General features: G+C 39.7%; 1 protein-coding gene across 2 annotated transcripts in view; it reads left to right on the top strand.

Moving 5' to 3' along the window:
- Window positions 1-20,138, top strand: part of ephb1 (EPH receptor B1) — a 175,396-nt gene that overhangs the window by 115,611 nt on the left and 39,647 nt on the right. For both annotated transcript variants that reach the window (XM_085439564.1, XM_085439565.1), the window contains exons 6-7: window positions 8,495-8,619; window positions 19,170-19,332. In XM_085439564.1, coding sequence (XP_085295690.1) covers window positions 8,495-8,619; window positions 19,170-19,332 — 288 coding nt within the window. The remainder of the gene's footprint in view (window positions 1-8,494; window positions 8,620-19,169; window positions 19,333-20,138) is intronic.

Consider the following 20,138-nt stretch of genomic DNA (forward strand, 5'->3'; position numbering starts at 1 on the left):
AATAACACCATAAAATATATAATTTAGAAGATAAGTAGAGCCTACCTGTGAAATATAGGCTGTTTGTCAAGGGCAGTGTTACATTATTGCCTTTCTGGTCTGATAACAACCTGTGAGGGGATATGTGTTCAAGTGATCATGATAAAAAGTTTGCACTTGTGTTGGTGAAGTCTTTGCATTTTCATTTTGACTTGGGTTTACCATAAATAGTCGTGTGATTACGGTAAACCAAGGGTATCCAGAAAACAGTATGCAGCAGTATTTAGATGGCTGTAGCATGAACTGGCTATGAAAAGACAAGGTTGAGGGGAGCAAGGGGAGACTGTGGAGGAGTAGAAGAAAAGGAGAGGATAGTGGGGGAGGAGGGTAAGGGGATTTAGTGTGAATCACCAAAGAGGCCATTTAACTGCCCTCGATCCCAGCGTGTGTCTGGGAGGAAGGGCTGATCAATAGTGTGATTTAGGAGTTCATTCACAGCCTTTGCTCTCCAGGAAACAAACACGCACACACACACACATATAATGATAAAGACACACAGGTTATATACTGCCCCCGTTAAGACCATCATTCAAGCCTGGCCTGAATTTAGTCATATTTATCTATCTTGGCCACTGGATAATAGCTTTTACTGTATGTTGTTTAATTTAAAGATTAAGAAACTCTATTTTGGATTTAGTTAAATACAATATGGCCACAGAGTTAAATATATATGGTCACACCATTGGCAGTAAAACCATAAACGTGTGGTGAATACTACACTGTGCTAGCCGTGTTCCCTCATTTATTCCATCCTGGGCAGTTAACTTGTACAAAGTGCTGCTAGCAAAGTGTTTTTGTTGGGGTTTTTTTTATCCCAACCTTTTCAAATGTGGTAACTCTGTTCCCTGAATTGTTATGTGGGGTTTTAGTGAACACTTCATGAGATAAATATCCAAAAGCCTCTTGACTGGTGCTGTTTTATGGAGCTAATACCCAACATTTCTCTGATCTTACTAGCACAGCCTTCTTGACCTAGATTATGTGCCAACAATCCCTCAGACCACAGAACGCCAAGTGTATCTACAAACAATCCTCCTCCACTTAGTTGCTGTTTGGAGAGCCATTCCCACAGAAATGCAAACACTACTATCCTAAGCCTTCTATGGGCAAGTCTGCCTGGGCGAGTTGCATTTAAGATACTAAGATGTAGTGCAGTAGACTGAAATCCAAACAACCAGATGAATTAAAGAGAGCTGCCATCTGTGGGGTTCTAAAACCCAATGAGATGTTAGGCAAACATGTCCATGGAGACACTGCTCATTATGTCTTTTCAGTTTACAGCCTTTCCATTTGTTTTGGGGTGTTGCCTTGTTTCTTGTTGCTTTACACTCACTGTATAAGATTTAGGGTGTCTGAGAGCTTCATCATCTTAAACGGGTCTTGAGGCTCTCTCCAGTGTGCCATTTTTATTTCACTTAATGTCTGTTCCCATAACTGTTGGATCCTGTCCCTGGATCCAGAAAATGAGGTATTAGCTGCAGGCGGGAAAAAAATAAAAGTGTCGGTTCTGATGCCACTGAGCCACCTTGTCAGTTCTGATGTCTCTATGTGATGTTTTAAGTAAGCATACGTTTGTGTTTCTGTGTGCGCTTGTTCCTGTGTGAAAGTATCTGGTATTTTCTTCTTTTTTTTTCTTGTGTGTGTGCTTCCTTTTTTTTCTGTGTTTGGAATCGTCCACGTATAATGTGATTTTAAAAATAATTCAAACCATGGTTCCTTGACAGAAATCCTTGGCGCTGAACTGATCCCTCTTTAAGATGTTCAAGAGAGGCCCATTACCATGTAGTCATGGCTGGCTTGGCCCTCTGAGCCCCTGATAATAAGGTGGAAGGCAGTCGAACCTATGCCTTTGACAGAGGCACGGCAACATAGGCTGCTTCCCTCATCTGAGACACTGAGTTGCTATTAAGAGGCTTCACAGTTCAGTAGCGTGGCAGCATCTTGAAAAACAAAACACGAGTGCACAAAGAACAACTTGTACATGTGGCAACGAATATGTTTATATATATTTGTTTGCTTCCCCCCCCCCCCCCCCCCTTTGCACAGAAGTGAATATGGCTGTGGCACAAGATCTGCTGACGAATTCTAGTATAACTTTCTGTTCTGTCATATACTAACTGAGGCAGAGCAGGAATTTCTAGCCGGGAATTCAAATGTTAATACGAGGAACTTGTATAGCCATCTCAGTCTGTTTCTAATGAGAAAAAGGCCACAGAGAAAGAAAGGAGACTGGAAACTTTTATTCTCATTTTGAGTTTGACCTTATAAAACAATTTGACTGCCTTGTACAAGATACAGAAAATAGCCTTTAACTAATAATTCAAAGGGAGCTTCACACTTTTTACACATTAACTTTACTTTGTTAGTCTGAGGCAGCACTTCTGACCTTGTGGAAACAGTTATGTAATCTCTACTATAGCTTTTGAGGGACTTTCCAAAGATGGATGATATACACCTTTTTTGTTCAGATCTTTTTCCAAGAAGACTAAAAGTTGCGGTATCTCTGCAGTAGTTTTGACCATTCCTATTTAACATTAGTTATACCAACTTCATGCTGGAGGAATCACTGCGAAACCACAGCCTCAGCTTTGTGGCACACATGCAAAGTGGTGCTTCACCTCATCTATATTCTACAGTTGATTAATTGCAGAAAAAAAAATAAGCTTTTCATTCTTTCATCACTTTGTCTCGTGCTTCTGTCCCGGCCCATCTCTGTCCCTCCTTCTTTTCTCTCTCTCTTTCTGTCTAAGTCAGAAGCTTGGAGGCTTTGACTTTGATTAATGGTGAGCCGAGCTCTGCATTAAAAGCCAGGGGCTGTGAGTGAGGCCAGATAAAAGTGGAGCACAGGAGCAAGGGATGGGAAGGATGGAGGGGGGAGGGAGGAGTGCAGGACACAGTCACCAATCACTGTCACCATCATCGTCCCATGGTGACAGCGGGGGACGCAGTTGGTGGGGACAGCGGTGCTTCATTGGGCTGAACCTCACCCTCATATAGGCACGACACATTGTCTGTGACAGGCTCTTCACACGTAGCCTGGTAGGACCCACATACATGTGCACATGATTTTTTTTTTTCCTGTTCTGCTTTTCTTCTCCGAGCACAGTCAGTATGTCCAGTGGGACACGGCTGTTTTTTAAAAAAAAAAAATCCCTCTCCTCTTCAGAGAGGGTAGTGGAAATGTATATTATAAGGGTACATGTTAATATCACATTATTCCAGTTGAGCTGATGTTTGAGTTCACTGAGAGTCTGTGTTGTGCTTTTGGGAAACAACAACTGCATTAGTTATGCCAAACTTAAATTGGTTAAAGGAGTAATAACAAGAACATCTCAGCTCTTGTATTGTATGAGATCCTCTAGCACTAGTTAATGAACATAAAAGGCTCTGATTGGATGTTGTTCCTCCAAATTGGCCATCAGTGACGCACAACACCTGAATCGCTGGGAAAAAAAGAAAAAACAATTTCATTGTTTTTCTGTATGAATTTGGTTGGGACAGGGACTCAGGGCTCCCCTCTTCTTCTTTTTTTTCTTCTCTTTTTTTGCTGCAGTAATTTCTGCGTGGAGTGCCCCTCCCTGGGGTCTGTCAGGAACAGTGTGTGCCTGTGGCTGGTAATTGATAATGCGGCCCAGGCAGCCCTAGCCCTGGTCAGTGGAGCGTGAACTAGCCTGAGAAGCAGAGAGGCTGAAGTGCACTGAGGTGAAGCTTAGCCCTTACACTCTCTGTCTAGGGTATAGGAGCAGGAAAGGTGGGGGCAGGAGGTGAGAGCCAAGAAAGGCAGACGGAACAAAATCCATTCACACTGACAGGATAAACAGAGCCTATTCATTTGTTCAACATTTACATTTTACAAAATTATCTGACATTCACATCAAGAAATACTAACCCCAGTCGAAGCTGTCGAAGCTGTCGAATAACCTTGGTTTTCTTAGAAAACAGGATTTACGTGCAAACACATGTAAAAAGGTCAGAGGGTTTTTTCCCTACTATAACTTGAATGCTTATGCAAGAGTGAAGTACACAGAGAAGCAAAAGAAATGGAATAATCACCAAGGACTGTAAAAGATGACTTAGTTGAGAGAGGGTGCCATTTGCTGCCTTTTGAACAGAGGAGTTATTCAGCAAGATGTGAGTGGAGACCAGGTGGAGTGATGACTAGGCCTCAGCGAGCAGGCCAAGAGCCAAGTGGCTGATAGGTGCACAATGTAGAGCATGGGCTTGTGTGGGGCTGTATTTATGCCTGCAAACATGGGGGTGAGGATTTCTTTCCAGGACTATATGAAACACCAAGGCTTTGAACTTACATGAGCAGTAGGCAGAATATATTTTATAATCAAAGTCACTTGTGTCTTCACAAATTGGTTTGATGAGTAACTCTGGTTTAATTCATCCTTTAACTTTTAATTAGAGTCCATTATAGCAGCTTGAATTACTTTATGATGATGGAGTTAAATCTGGGGCATATTTATGTATGTCATTCCAGAAACTGATTTGTGCATTAAAGCTAAGCAGTCTAATTTTTTATTGAATAATTTGTGCTGCTTTTGTTTAAAAAGAAAAGTTTCCTCCTGGATCACAGATTGATGCATTTTACAGAAATAAGAAAACACATCCTGGTGCATCATTTATTAAGAGTCTGACGCTCAGCAGCTCCAAAGTTGTGAAAGAGCAACTACATGTTTGGTCAAAATAAAGTTTTAAGTTGTGTCTTAACTTTCTGATCTTTTGTGTTATTTCTGTGCAAATGAATGCAACTTTACAGCTTAAACAGATTTACAGTATCTACAATGGGATATATGGATGTGCAAAGTAAAATGCAGCATATGCTCACTGTTTCACTTTGCAGCACAGGCTTCAGTTACTGCAGCCTTGTGATTTGTGCCGTAGTCCTTGCTGCACTCTCTGCAGCACAAAGACAGCTAAATAAAGAGGGCTTGGCTTCTTATTGCTGCTTTGATGCCAAATCCAGCTGAAACAAAATGTGATTATTACATATGTTATTATATTATAATTCTCCGCATGTTACAAATTGAAATATTAAACTTTGTGGCCTCAGTGTCCAAGCACAGCTCTGATTGATCGTGTCACAGGTAATAGTCTATCAGGAGCTCCATTGCCACATGACTGATCTGTCCCATTACAGCACAAGTAATCAAATCTTTACCGTTTTCTTTTAATCCTCCCCTAATTTCTGATTCAGACTTCTGTGTGGAGCCTTTATAGAGCCTATAACTTAACTTACATTATGGCAGACATGGTTGGCTACATTTATGCGTGTGTATGGTTACACATTAATCACCGTGCTGGAAGCGTATAGAAAAAACACGAAATGTTGGGACATTTTTTCCCCCTCTGGGTATCCGGTCTTAATGGGAGGATTCAATGGCGCTACACTGGCCAATTACAATAGTTACAGGTCACATCGACCTGACGTGTAGTTACATTTCTCGAGAGGTGCGTGTCAGGTTATGTGGAAGGTTAGTGTTAAAAAGGGTTTCTGCTTACGACGTAGGTTTCCCGCAGAAGTCTAAATCAGACATATCTGGCATGAAAAGACATTGTGGTAGCCTTTGGCTTGATTCTTTGAGCTATTCTTTCCATCTGTTACCAGACAGAAGCACAATGAGACTCTTCTGTCCTGTCTTTCTTGAAACCTGAAGTAGTATTTCATTTTGCTCTGGGCTCGTTTGTTTTTTCCCCCACACAGAATTCCAGACCTTTGGAAAGTAAGCTCCAGCCAGAGGAAGGCAAAATGGGTCCCATGTGGACCAAAAGAAAGAAAACCCCCAAAGCTTACAGTCAATGTGACACTGTTTGTGATATTTAAAGTCTTAATGGGATTACATAAATTAATACTACAAGCGGGAGTAAGAAAAATCATTGTCAAAGTAGCTTAGATACTGCATTCAGCAACAACACGACACAGATTCGCTAAATAACAGCAGTGACAAAAATAGTAAAAGAAGTAATACTAAGCAGTAAGACAACCTGAGGGACACCGCATCAGCATGCGACACCTTTTTTATTTTAAACGGTAAAAATAGGATTTAATTTAATTTCAGTTCAATTCATTTTACTTCACACTTGTAGTCCATATAGATTAAAAGCATGCTTGCAGCTGATCAGATCCCGCTCTGGTTCACACAGAGGTCTTATCTTGAATTTAAAAAAATGTCTTCTTAGACTTTCATCTAACTTAAATTCAAAGATATAACACAGCACGCAAACATAAGCGCAGACACATCGGCATGCACACACAGCGCAAGTTTTATCAAGTTTTATTTATAATACAATCTCCGAGCAACATGTGAAGCATGAAGAGGAGCACAGATGATAGCGGTATGACAGTTGCAGAGGGCAAAAAAATATGAGATGAGCAGGAAATTGCTTACTGTCGGGGTTAATTGACAGCCCGTGTGTGTGCGTTCAGGTGTACTTGGGCTGAAGGATGGAATATACGGTGGAGCTGGGTCAAAACAATCACGGTACTATAGTGATTTGATTTTAAAGGGTTTCATTACATGAAAAAGATGCAGTTCATATGCAAACAGGGGCATTGTTTGTATTGACTCCGTCTTGAATATACTGGCTGGGTGCAAAGCTTGCTTTTTTTCCCTTTCTGCTCTATAATTTGGTTCACTAGGACATCACTGATACTGATATCGCTAATAATAGAGTATACTGTTGCAAGTGAAAAAAACAACAAACAAAAAAACCCAAATCTTTTGGAATTACCAAGATGTCTGCATTGATTAATCATAATATGAAATGCACGAGTTTCGTATTTATTTACACAGTTGAGCAGAAGATACAAATACTGTTATGCATGATAGGAAAGAAGCCAGTAAGGGTTTTACAGGACTCACCTTTTCAAATGCAACAAGCAAGTGTACAAGAAATCAAACAAACACAATCTATTTGTATATAATTCAACTAAATGAAAAAGAGAAAACTCATAAATGGTCCCAAGACTTTTTCCTTAATAACACAAAAACTGATTAAATGAATAATATAAAATGCAAAGTGATTTCTACTGGGTCTATTTTCAGTATGTATTATGTTGGACGTAACAGCTGCTTATGCAGAAAATGCACAATTTCCCTCGAAGCTGATGGTTTTGTAATGACCAGATTTTCATCAGTCAATGTTTTTTACTCAAACCTGACTGAATGAAAACATCTGACTTTAAATTCACTGCTGTGGGGTCACATACTGACTCACTCATTTATAATAATGGTTCAATTTCCTGTATGAATAAGTGGCCAAGTATGATAATTTTGTCTCATCAGTTTAATGATTTTAAGCCTTAAGTGCTTTTTTCTTTAAAGGCAAAAGTAATAACGTGTATTTACAGTGTTATCGCTGTAATATGCCTCGGCAGTCCTCACAATAACTTGTGATGCAAATTGTGAATTAATATAAAAATATTTTTACAGAACATAAGATTGATCAGTATAAAAATGTGCAATATTTTCATTTTTTTATAACCCAAAGGTAGCAAAGACACTCAGTGTCTGTTTTATTTAGTTTTACTACCTATACTCTCACTGAATTTTCAGGAAAAAAAATGTTTATGAAATTTAATAATGACAGAAATGAAAACAAGTTGATATTTTTTTTAAGTCTAAGTTAACACAACTGTGTGAATGAGTAGTCGTGAAAGAAAAGGGAGAACTGATCCAGTGCATCCTGTAGAGGCTACACTCATGCTCCTGAATTCTCTGCCCATCAGCGGACAAAATCTAACACAATGGTAGCGGGACACTTGCCAGGCTCGTGGTGATGGACCATTCTGGTAGCCAGAGTCCTGCTCGCTCGGCCCAAGTCCACGCCCACAAATCTCGGCCAAAATTGGCAGATCTGTTTTGGCTAAAGCCAGTTTATATTTGGTCCTGCGGTGCCAGAATATGGCAGAGAGCAGGCCTAATCGCTCTAACTCAGCTGCTTACCTGCTTACTAATGAGAGAGGCAGTTGCACTGTTTAAGCCGCTCGGACTCTGAGAAGCATACTGATGGTGAAATAGTTCAGTTTGTATTTGTGCAGCAGCGTGATGTTTTATTTGCACATGTACAGAATTCAAAAGTGCACTATTTTTTAAAACATAGACCATCATGTTTGAAAGTATTTGGATTGAATTATTGAACTAAATGCACTAAAGCAAATCCCCTAACTTTAGAGAAAGCGCTCTGCATTTGAAGCCACATTTTCTAACTTCACCTCCAGGTTTCATGAAATTGAGCCTTGAGGACAGACAAACATGCACAGAACTGAGCAATTCAGCTGTTTAGTCAGGCTACCCTTGCTCACCAATCTGTTTAATTATCTTGAATTTGAGTATTTTTGAATAACCACCTACAACCAACAAACACTTGTGGGCGAGAAACATGTGTAATTAAAGCCGGTTATTATAGAAATGCACTAATTTTGTCTTACTCGTTCTGTCTCCTCCAGCTCCTTCAATAGTTCCCATCATGCACCAAATCAGCTCCACCATGAATAGCTTCACACTCTCATGGCCTCAACCAGAACAGCCAAATGGCATCATCCTCGACTACGAGCTACGCTACTATGAAAAGGTAAGTGTGTGTGTGTGTGTGTGTGTGTGTGTTTCTGTAATGGCTGAAGTTCTTTTACTCGTGTCGTCTACTCTGCATATTCAACTGCATATAAATCCGCCCAAAAACCAAAGCTCTCCTTGATATCTCTGAGCTGAGTCCCCCTGGGTTGATAATATGTTCTTTCGCTGTGTTCACTCTGCCTCTCCCACTGTTCTTTGGTTTCGGCTGCTGATGAAGCGAATAGTTTGACCTCTGCTCCAGGCCCACTCTGCGTAGTGCAGCAACCTGTCCCACTGTGAAAATGCATTGCATCTGGAGGGAGTCACATCGACCCGTCTGCTCACACACAATACGTCTGCTTTATTAAGTCGCCAGTCCTACCCCACGGAGCCTCTGCTGCACAAGTATTGACCTGTAGGCTTTTCCCAAGGCCTTGAACATAATGATACTGAGAGATTGGAGACTTTAGCTTTTTTGTTTGGGTCCTTGTTTGTCCTCCTCAAGCTGATCGATAGGTATAGCAAAGTTGGTTGTGCAGTTTGTTTTTTTTCTCTCCAGTCCTTGTCATCCTAAGCTAAGATTTGGTGCACCTTCACTCATGTTCTGCTTTTCAAATAAAAGATAAAAAATCAATATAGTTTTATCAATGTTTTTTTTTTAATTCTTTTTGTGTTGAGTTATTTACTTCACACAAACTCATTTTGGCTAAGGCTTCGCGATCAATATTCACAATCCCACCTTAGAATAGTTTTGTCACATTTAGCATTTTCTATCAGAGAGAACAACAATCATGTTTTTAAATAGTGTTTGCAGTTGGACACTCAGTTATCCAATATTAGCTGCAGCGCTTGCTGTTTTCCCCTCTGGCATTGCACAGGTCATGAAATTGAATCTGATTGCGATGGCCCTGAGAAACCTTGTCTGCCAGACAGCTTAGTGTCGTGTAAATAACACTTATACAGCCCCCCCCCCCCCCCCCCCCCCCAATTAGCTCATGAATATCAATGAAACCTAATCCTATTGATGTTTATGCAGTGCATCCTCACACAAATAGACGAGCACTGCGTAATCACAAATTAGTGAATTAACAAGGACAAGGTTGCTAATTGTACTGGGATAGCTCAGGTGACAGAGAGGTTGTACTCGACCCTGTCTGGCTCAGTCTTAATGCACCTACATATACCCCTATGTTTTTGTGTCTATCTGGAAAAATACTTCCCCGTGTGACTCTGAGTAAGACACAGAAGGAGAGTCAGAGTGATTGCTTTGTGACACACTGGGCTGTGAAGATGAGATTTCCACTTCGGTGGTCCTCTTCTGACAAGCTGTATTTTGGATCTGACGCAGCTTTTTATAGGTTCTGAACAGACACTTCTTCAGCCAGCCCTGGCTGTCCAAAGTGTCAGTGTAGATGTGTTTTTATGCCTGATTAAGCACCAACCAACCAACCAAAAGTGCAGGTGGTTGAAGTTTTTGGCCAAAAGAATCAAATGAAGCTAAATGGATTGAAGTGTAATTTCCCAGCCTGCTAAATTTCCCTATGCACATAAGTGCGTAATGCCATGTAGATTCTCTCTGTCACACACCTTGGCATGGCTTTCTCGTGAGTTTATCTTCCTTGCTTTCTTGCCCATTCTGCTGTAAAGTGATGATGTGGCCTTTTGAATATGAGAGTAGTAACACTGTTATGGTTATGGAGTTGATTTTCTCAGTGTGCCTGCCACAGTCAGCTAGTCCTTAGCACAGCAAAGCATGAGCTGTCTTTCTGCAAACTCCATCTCCCCGGGAGCCACATATAGTCACTGACAATGGCAACTTCTCTAACAGCATGGCATTGTCACATTTTGTGTTGAGTAATACTTCAGGTTGTTCATAAAGGAATGATCTACTTCTCTCACAACCTCGTCATAGTACTTGTTCGATACAAGTTTAGTTCTTGTACGCAGGTTTGATTGTTTGCTGTTTTGTTTTTTCTGTGACAGTGCAATACAGAATGTCATATGCAACAGTGATTGGACTGGTTCTTGATCATTTTTAAAGGGAGATATACATGCAAGGAAAAGTACATGCTCTGTGATGTTGTCTGCTGAGCCACCAGGACACCCTCTGGGGCTACAGGACTCAGGCTTAAAGCATGTCTGCTTTAAGTCACTCGCTGGAAAAGCTAAAAAAAAAATGTAGTCATGCTGTCAGTGAAGCAGAATGTTTGCACAGATCTTTAGGTATTTCCTTCTTTATTTTTATTTTAAAATAACTGCTTTTGGGAAAGAAATGTCTCAATTGCACCGATGTCCCATATACAATACTGTGGAAAAAGTTTCGAGCCACATTATTCTAAATTTTAAACGTTTTTGAGCTTTAGAAATAAGTGGCAGCTTTTTCACTCATTCCCAGTACCGGTACTTGTACCTGACAATTTTCTGAGGAATGTTTTTGTTTGTTTGTTTAAGCTACTCGATACTGACCTGTGAATCATTCAAGCATAAAAAAGGCAACTAACTCAAGGGATGAACCCGTGTTGTGTTTACACATAACAGACAACTTAGCAAAGAACCAATTTTTAAATTACTAGCAGCGCTTCGCCAAAAACGTATAATTTGTTCCCATTTCTTTAGTTGAATCTGTAAAAAGTGACAGTTTGACAGTGATTAAATATTTTTCGCATCAACGGAGTGATTCCCAGAGGTATTATCTGAAAAGTTGGCATATCTTGGCATGGTGCGCAGTTTATCTTTAAATATGCTGAGGAAAATGAACAAGTGCAGGACAAAAGAAGACGTAGCAGGCCTAAAAACAAGCTGCAGCAGCTGAACAGTATCTGAAAATCACATTCTTAAAAAGTAGGAGGAAAAATTCAGGTGAAAGATGCATCTGGTCCTTCAGTTTATCCTTCTACTGATTGCCGAGGTCTCATTAGTGAAACGGGGAAACAAGGCTGAGTTGTGCCAGATTACAAAAGAACTGGACTAAAAAACAGTGGTAACAGGTTTCATGGAGTGATGAATCCAAAGAAACTGAGTAGAAAGCTAAGAGAGTTCAGGCTGTGTTGAAGCAGAAAGGTGCTCAAAAACTCTTCTTTATGCCTTATGAACTGTTTTTCCGTGTATGTTTGCACATTTCATTTAATGATAAGCAACATCACTAAACGAACAACTTAATATTTATCATTTCTGAAAATGTACTGCTATATAAAATGTTAACAGTAATGATAATCATAAAGCTGCAGAATAAGTCCAAATTTTCCATATATAGTAGAACTGCAGTTTAAGCTGTAGCTGCATATATAAAGCTGTTGGAAATGACTGCATTTTGACAATTTCACTTGAAACCTCAAGAAAATGCTGGAGGCTGTTCTCTCAACAGGCTTCGCTCACTTCTTCAACCTACCTTCTCATTCCAGAGTAAGCGGTCTCAGGACTCTGTAAATTGGGAAGCAAGATTAAACGAGTCGAAGATTTGTTGAGAAAAAGTAGAATCGCATGCTCTCGTTCTCTCCATTTTTCTCAGACCCCTTTTCCTCTGGTTGCCTGAAAATTTGGGGAGGGTGGAAATAATGCAGCGTAGTGGAGGTCAGGCCCTCCATTAAGGCTGGAGCGGAGCAGCCACCGGCTCTGGTTACTGATTGCTCTGCTGGTGTCAGAGAGAGGATGTGTGTGTGTGTGTGTGCCGGGATCTGTGTGTGAGCGAGTGTCAGTGTTTGCGTGTCGGCAGCAGTCCAGGTGTATCCATTCTGGATGACAGCAGTACTGTCATGCTACGGTGTAACAAATTCGAGAGCAAATGCAAGTTTTATGGCATGTCACTATGATCTGCAACATACTGACCATTAACACTTACAACTTTTTGGGGGGCAGTCTTACTGCAAATCTCACCTTACATATAATTAAAAGGTCCTCAGAAGAAGTAATTGGGAATGCATGTTATTCCTTTGTCTCAACTACAACACTTTTATGGACACACACACTAAAAAAAGTTTTCTTTTTCTTTTTTTCTTCTTTTTTTTCTCTCTTTGGAACTTATGCAGCACTCCCTCAGTCCCTCAGCAAGAGCGCACTCTCTTCTTTTCTCCCTCTTTGTTTGTCTCCCTACTCACTTACCGAAGCCTTCTTGTAGGTCTCCAGGTGAATGGAATGCATACAAAGAGAAAAAGAAAAGGTGCCTACCTACAAAGAACAAGAAAAACTCAAAGAGCAAAAACAAATAGGTTTCCCTTGAAACTTACATTAGATAAATTGAATTTTCTTGCTTGTCTTTTACCATCCTCATTAGTGTTAAACATACAGCTTTGCAGAATCGCAATGAAAAACAAATGCGAGACCCTTTTTGTGTGGGGATAAAATTTGCTCTTACACTGGTTTAACTTCTTTACTTCACAAAATCATTAAGAGACATTGGGGGTCTTTAATGTCGTATTGTTATCACGACTATTTTACAATTTAAAAATAATTACCATTTTCCTTTTAGATTAGAATTCATGAGGCAGTGGTAATTATTTGCATTTGGAAATAAAAACTATCTACTCTCTGAGATTTAAATTGTTGCCCCCTACTAAAGTGGTTTTTTCTGGACAAGATTTCATCTCTTGGATAAAACTACTTTATAATAATCCCACAGCCAGAATTCTTACAAATCAGACATTATCAACTCAGTTTAAACTCAGCAGAGGTACAAGACAAGGATGCGCTCTTAGTCCATTATTATTTGCCCTGGCTTTGGAACCCTTAGCACAGACAATTCGAACCCATATGGATATACACGGTTATGATACAACATACACTTCTAATTCTATATCGCTCTATGCTGACGACATATTATTATACATAACAAAACCATTAATATCCCTCCCAGCAATTCTCTCCGTGATTGATAAATTCAGTACTTTCGCAGGCTACAAGATTAACTGGGGAAAAAGCGAAATACTGCCCATTAAATTAGAGAATAAACAATGGCTTACATCTCTCCCATTTAAAATAACCTATGAAAAAATCACTTACTTGGGCATTACAATACCAAAAAAACACAGCTCCCTAATGAAAGAGAATTTTCTTCCCTTACTGGAGAAACTTAAAAATAACATTCAGTACTGGAGGACACTTCCTATTTCTTTAATAGGGAGAGTGAATTCAATAAGAATGGTATTCCTCCCGCAGTATTTGTATCTGGTTCAAAACATCCCAATTTTCTTGCCCAAATCTTTTTTTAAAAAGATGGACGCCATCATTATGCCATTTATATGGAATTATAAAACACATAGAATAAAAAAAGACCACCTATGCAAACATAGATCCCTTGGTGGACTTACACTACCTAACTTTATGTACTACTACTGGGCATCAAATTTAAGAATAATTTCCCTTCTATTGGATGACACAGCAATACTCCCTAACGGCTTACAGATGGAGCGGGAGGATTGCCTTCCTTACTGTGTTGGTGGAATACTACTCTCTCCTATTCTTTTGACAAACTCATATTACAATTCGAATCCAGTGATTTATAATACCGTACAAATTTGGAGACAAATAATTAAGCACTTCAAATTGAAAAAACTATCAATGTGTACACCCATTACAGCTAACCCCTCTTTCCTTCCATCATGTGTAGACGGAGCTTTCAATATATGGCAGGAATTGGGAATTTGTAAATTAAAAGATTTATACCTAAATGATACTTTCATGTCATTCCAACATTTAAAAGATAGATTTGGATTGCCTCACAGTCATTTTTTTAGATATCTTCAACTAAGAGACTATATCCGTACATACCTGCCACAATTTGAAAACATATCGTCCGATCCTTTGGACAGATGTCTTAGTGATGGAAGGGGGTTTGAACAGAGAATTTCATTATTTTATAATTCAATACAGGAGATGAGTATACCTTCAACTACTTCAATCAAAGAGGAGTGGGAAAAAGATTTTGGGACTCTCCTATCAGAAGATTTCTGGCAGGAGGCCTTACACAACATAAATACGCCTTTTATTAATTCCCGCCACTGTTTAATTCAGTACAAAATTATACACAGACTACACTATTCAAGGGAAAAACTTCACAAAATGTATCCAGAGTGTTCCCCCCTCTGTGAAAAATGCAAGATACACTATGGAAATCTGTTACATTGTTTTGCACTATGTCCAAGGCTTCAGGGTTTTTGGTATGATATTTTTACTTATATGTCTAATATTTTTAAAAGTAAGATTGAACCAAATCCGACAGTAATCATCTTTGGGATTTCCAACGAAACACAAAATTTACAACACTCTCAAAAAAGGTTTATGGCATATGCTTTGATTATTGCAAAGAAATTGATCCTGCAGCTTTGGAAAGGCAATGAAACTCCTGTATTAAAAATGTGGCTTACTGAACTTATAAACACTCTTCACCTTGAAAAAATAAGATATAGTATGAATGACAATGTAAAAGATTTTGAATTAATCTGGCACCCTTTACTTATATACCTTGGGAAAATATAAAACTTTGTTTACTTGTTTCTCTTCCCTTTTGCTGACAGCCGGGGTATCGGGACCCCTTATGGGTGACTGCGGGTTTTTTTTTTTTTTGTTTTTTTTTTTTTGTTTTTTTTGTTGTTGTTGTTGGTGTTGTTTAACTATTTGCCTTATTAGTTTAGAGAAAAAAAGGAGCATAAGCTATGTTATGTCAATTTGTAAAAACTACAATCATGATACTTGCTCTCAATAAAAATATTTGAAACATAAAGTGGTTTTTTCCCAACCTTAGGCAATACATTTTAATTGGGAACATTAATAGAAGAGTTTTTTTTTTCTTCAAATATCAAAATTTTGTCTTATATACTCCCCATCTTTCTCTTTATGTGCGCGTGTGAGTGCACCCATGTGTGTGAGCTTTTCAATAAGACACATGGTACTACCAAGTTTGTCTCTGTGCCAAGGAGCCATGCTGTCCATTTTTGGTGGGGGTTTTTTTGTTTTTGTTTTTTAAAAACAAACAAACTATGTGTACTTTGAGAGGTGTCTGTGTACACATAGTTTGTTTGTTTTTGCAGACCAAGTGAAGTGAAGTCAAATCAGGCTTTTTTAAATAGTCTTATATGACTACCACCTATAACAGACCCACAAGAGGAATCGTTTCGATTCAGAAAGTCACACAAAAATACAAATTTCCAGAAGTGAAAGGATGACAAGTGGCCAAGGAAAACTGGCACTAGAAGAGCAACTGGGTGTGTATTGGAATTTGAAAAAAAAGAAAGAAGTGACAGTCTGTTAATACCAATACAATTATAATTGCTCTGGTAGTAATACAATAATTCTAATAAATATAATAGATTCTCCATAAGAACTTCAATTAAAACATCCAAATATATGCAGTGTCACTACTTTATGTTAGTCATGTAGGTGGTAGGTTATAATTAATAGATATGTGCTCGTGTATTAACAACAGTCCGGACAAGACACATCAATAAAAATGAATCGATTAAATCTGTGAACAATATTCATGAGAGAGTTGCCTCGCTAAGTGTGTTTCGGTGATTTTATTACATGTCATAGAGCCCAAACTCCCCATATTGCTTACTCTCTGTCACCCCTGGCAACGCTTTTGATTGGCTGCTCCGCCATCTGCCTTCCCACCTGCAACTTTGTCTTTATTTAGCAAGTATGGGTGTGGTCCTCCTAATCCTCATTTGACTGGCAGCAGGGGAGGACCTCTCATACCTGGAAGTCCCTCCTGGCATGGGCTTTCATTGGTTATCTCCTAACCTGCTGGAGTGCCAAATGCCAGCTCATTTTAAGTAGCAGATGTGCGCGTGTGTGTGTGTGTGTGTGTGTGTGTGTGTGTGTGTGTGTGTGTGTGTGTGTGTGTGTGTGTGTGTGTGTCTCACATAATCCCCATTTGACAGGCAGCATGAAAGGGCCATTGCTAGCTGGGGCTCCCCCAAGGGATGCTTGCCCATTGGCGATTTGCCATCTGTCTGCTCACCTGTCCCCCATTCAAGCTCAGCAGATGGGGGTGTGATTCAGGGAAATTCACGATGACTGATAAGCAGGAATAGGCAAATCTTGACCCCAAGTGGTCCGCGTGCACTGAACCATATCTTGGACCAGATGAATAGGTGACAAGGGTTTCAGTCTCTCGTGGGGCTTCTTGTGTTTCGCACCTCTTTCAAATGCACAAGCTGCTCCTCTGAAGTCAAGTTCCACAAGTATTTGTATGCAGCACACTGGTGAAATGACAGTTTGTGTGATCTCATGTACAAAAGGTCTGTGAAATGATTAAACTCTCTAAACCAGTTACATCCAGCATTGCGTTTATAAATATCTCTTTTCTCTCAGAGATAGAGCGAAAGCCTGTTGGTGTGATGCTCTCCCATCCCTGGCCCAAACATTTGTCTTCATCAAGCTCAGAGTGTCCAATAAGAGTTAATGTGATTGCTCACGTTATTATGTGGGGGGGGGGGGCAGATTTCATAGCTGTGTTTACCTCGTCTGCTCAATGACAGAGCAACTGGAATGATTCAATTACACCAATAAGATTGGATAATGATTTTGATGTGGGTTCCTTCTGCCTCGAGTTTCTTATCGCTTCCTACCATCTCCCCCCTCCCTCTCTACCTTTATTTTTTTTTCTACTCCATAGTGTTGTCATTTTTTTTTCTCAAGTTTTCTCTGCATACTCATACATGTTTTGGAAGTTTTTATTTAGCATTAAGCATGAGTTTACTCATTACACTTAAGAAAAAGTTGCCTATATTTACACTGCACTACTAATTCAAGGGAAATTGGCCCCTTTGCATTGAGCTGCCCTTTTCCTTCTCTACTTCTGTCAGCATCTAGCTATCAGCAGCTTGCAGTGGTGGGGGTTGTGTAGGTGCAGTCTTATTTTCTGGCTGTCATATTCACTCTGGGTTATGGGAAGGTGACAGGCCATAGTCATTACTGATCCACAATAGCAGATACCTAAAGCAAGCCCCAGACTACACTGCAGCAGACTGCAGACTGCCTCTGTAAGAGTGAAAATATAGTAATGTGCAAAAATCTTCAGCCACCCCTCATTTCTATATATTTTGCTCCCACTGACCAAAATAAAAGTACGCAGAATAAATAAATAGATAAACATAAAATAAACAGAATTGATACTAAAACGCAAAATAAAAGCATCAGTAGAATACAAGATCGGATTAAACATGAGTGAAACAAAAGGATAAAAAAAAGAATAATATACAAACTGCGTTAAACGCCAAGCCGAAGACGTGGATCTTAAGAACGAATTTTGAAGATTAGCAGTGAAGAGGCCCGTCTAATAAGAAGCAGCAATGAATTCCACAATTTGGGAGCTGCTATGGCGAAAGCCCTGTCCCCTCTGAGCCTCTGCTCCTCGGCACATCCATGAGCAGCTGGTCAGCTGAGCGACGGGGAAGGGCAGTGCAAGTGCAGCAGCTCAGAGAGGTAGGGCGGGGCAAGGCCATTTAATCACCTAAAAAACAAATAAAAGAATTTTAAAATGAACTCCGAAATGGACAGGCAGGGAGGATAAAACAGGGGTAATATGCTCTCTTTTCTGTGGTCCAGTTAAAAGTCAGGCTGCAGCATTTTGCACCAGCTGAAGACGACACCAACATATAAAGAATTACACTAATCCAACCGAGTTGTGATGAAAGCATGGATTCATGTTTCAAAGTGACTTTTCTGCAGAATGTTTTTTTATTTTTGCCAGTTGTCTCAGCTGACAAAAGCTGGATTTCACCACTGGATTTCTATCCTAAATAGATATTCCAATTCAAAAATCAATACAAAAAATAGAGGGGAAACACCTTAAATTGAATGTTGCATGGGACGTGCAAGAATTTTTAAGCTATTCCTTTTCATAAACAAGTAAAATACTTACTGCCAGAGGAATTGGATTGAAAAAATAAATAAATAAAAATAAATCAACAAAAGCAAACCCACTTCAAAGAACAAAACTGAGGATCAAATGTTCAAACTTCTTGCAGTAATTAAATTACCTCATGAAGCACATCACAAGCGACAAACCACGCAGTGGCGTTTTTAATGTTCTGACGTAGCGATTTCTCTTTGTAAACCGCAAGAAACGATTGCCTTTAATTACAATATTGTGCATGCGTGTAACTGTATAAATGCTTTTATATTTTACACAGTGTGTTTTAGACCGCGTACGTGCTCTGTCGTGGTTTGAAATTTTATTTGAAGTTCAAACTGGTTGAAGCCTTTTTAAAAACTTGTGTACAAACATATTACCACTGTCTGTTTAATACAGCATTCACACCGAAGCCTTAAGGAGAGCTTTTGCCTCGTCGCTCCTGTCTGTTGTTTATCTACTCTTCTCTATATCGACTTCTATTCTTTCTCTGTCACTGATGTTTTTCAGAAGCACAGTGCATTTCCTGTAACATGCGACTTAAAATTTCTTTTAAATTCGGGACCATTTCTCCTTACTATTACCAGAATACGTGATTCCATCATAAACTTGGTTGTTGTATCTCAAACTTGCCAACACTGGACTTTTCTGAATTCTGCATGGTGTGATTTAATCCTTTCATCTTCTGACATGCTGCCTGTGATCGTTGCTCTTTTCAGGACCATGCAGAGATTAACTCCACTATCCTGCGGAGCCAAACTAACACAGCGCGTGTGGAGGCCCTCAGGCCGGGTACAGTCTATGTGGTACAGGTGCGCGCACGGACTGTGGCTGGCTTTGGCAAATACAGCAGCAAGATGTGCTTCCAAACCCTCACAGATGGTAAGGATTGCAGAGCCAGGAGAAACAGCTCTCCTTCCCTCTCGCTCTATCCTTCTCTGTCTCGTTTGTTTCGTTTCATGCACAATAGCTCTCTTTTTTTTCTTTTTCAGACGTTCTTGTCTTTGTATTTGTTGTTGCATTATTATTAGTAAGTGAGATAGAGGAGAGGCATAATGTTTGATTGCGCTTCCTATTTCTACAGCTAAATTAATTTCCCTCACAGTCAGGTTTGAGTGTGTGTGGGTGCTTCGGATACGTTGAACACCGAGTGTCTTTTGTTTGTGCAACTAACTGTGCTTGATCCAAAATGCTTAGCTAATTGGTTTTTCACCCAGCCCTTCTGTTGCTGGAGAGTTGTCCCAGAATGCGTAGCTGTGATTAGTAGTTGATGAGAGAAATTTTCTGCCATGCATGGCGGGGGGTTGTTGGAGAGAGAAAGGGCTGAAGATGGGCGGTAACACCTGGTGAACTGGCAAGGCTGGGGTTCATTTGTGTATGTGCAGGAAGGCGTGCTTGCAAAGAGTTGATAGCTCTGCCAGGCAGTTAAATTGTTGGAAAATCACATGGCTCAGTCAAGATGTATTCTGCTGGGTTTTCATAAGCGCAAGGCAACAAAAATAGCAACAAAAAGAAAGATATGAACTTATAATTGCCTTTCCTACGTTTTTATGTTCTGCATAAGATTTCCACTCTTTGTACCGTACTTGATGGCTAGCCTACAATGCTTATTTGGCCATAATTCAAAATACATTAAAGACAGGAGTGACATTTCCAGACTCGCTGTTAAACAGCAAAGATTACAATGA

The sequence above is a fragment of the Copadichromis virginalis genome, linkage group LG18 (assembly GCF_057382275.1).
Source record: "Copadichromis virginalis isolate Kocher_CV1m ecotype Utaka linkage group LG18, C_Virginalis_male_GT1.1, whole genome shotgun sequence".
NCBI lineage: Eukaryota > Metazoa > Chordata > Actinopteri > Cichliformes > Cichlidae > Copadichromis > Copadichromis virginalis.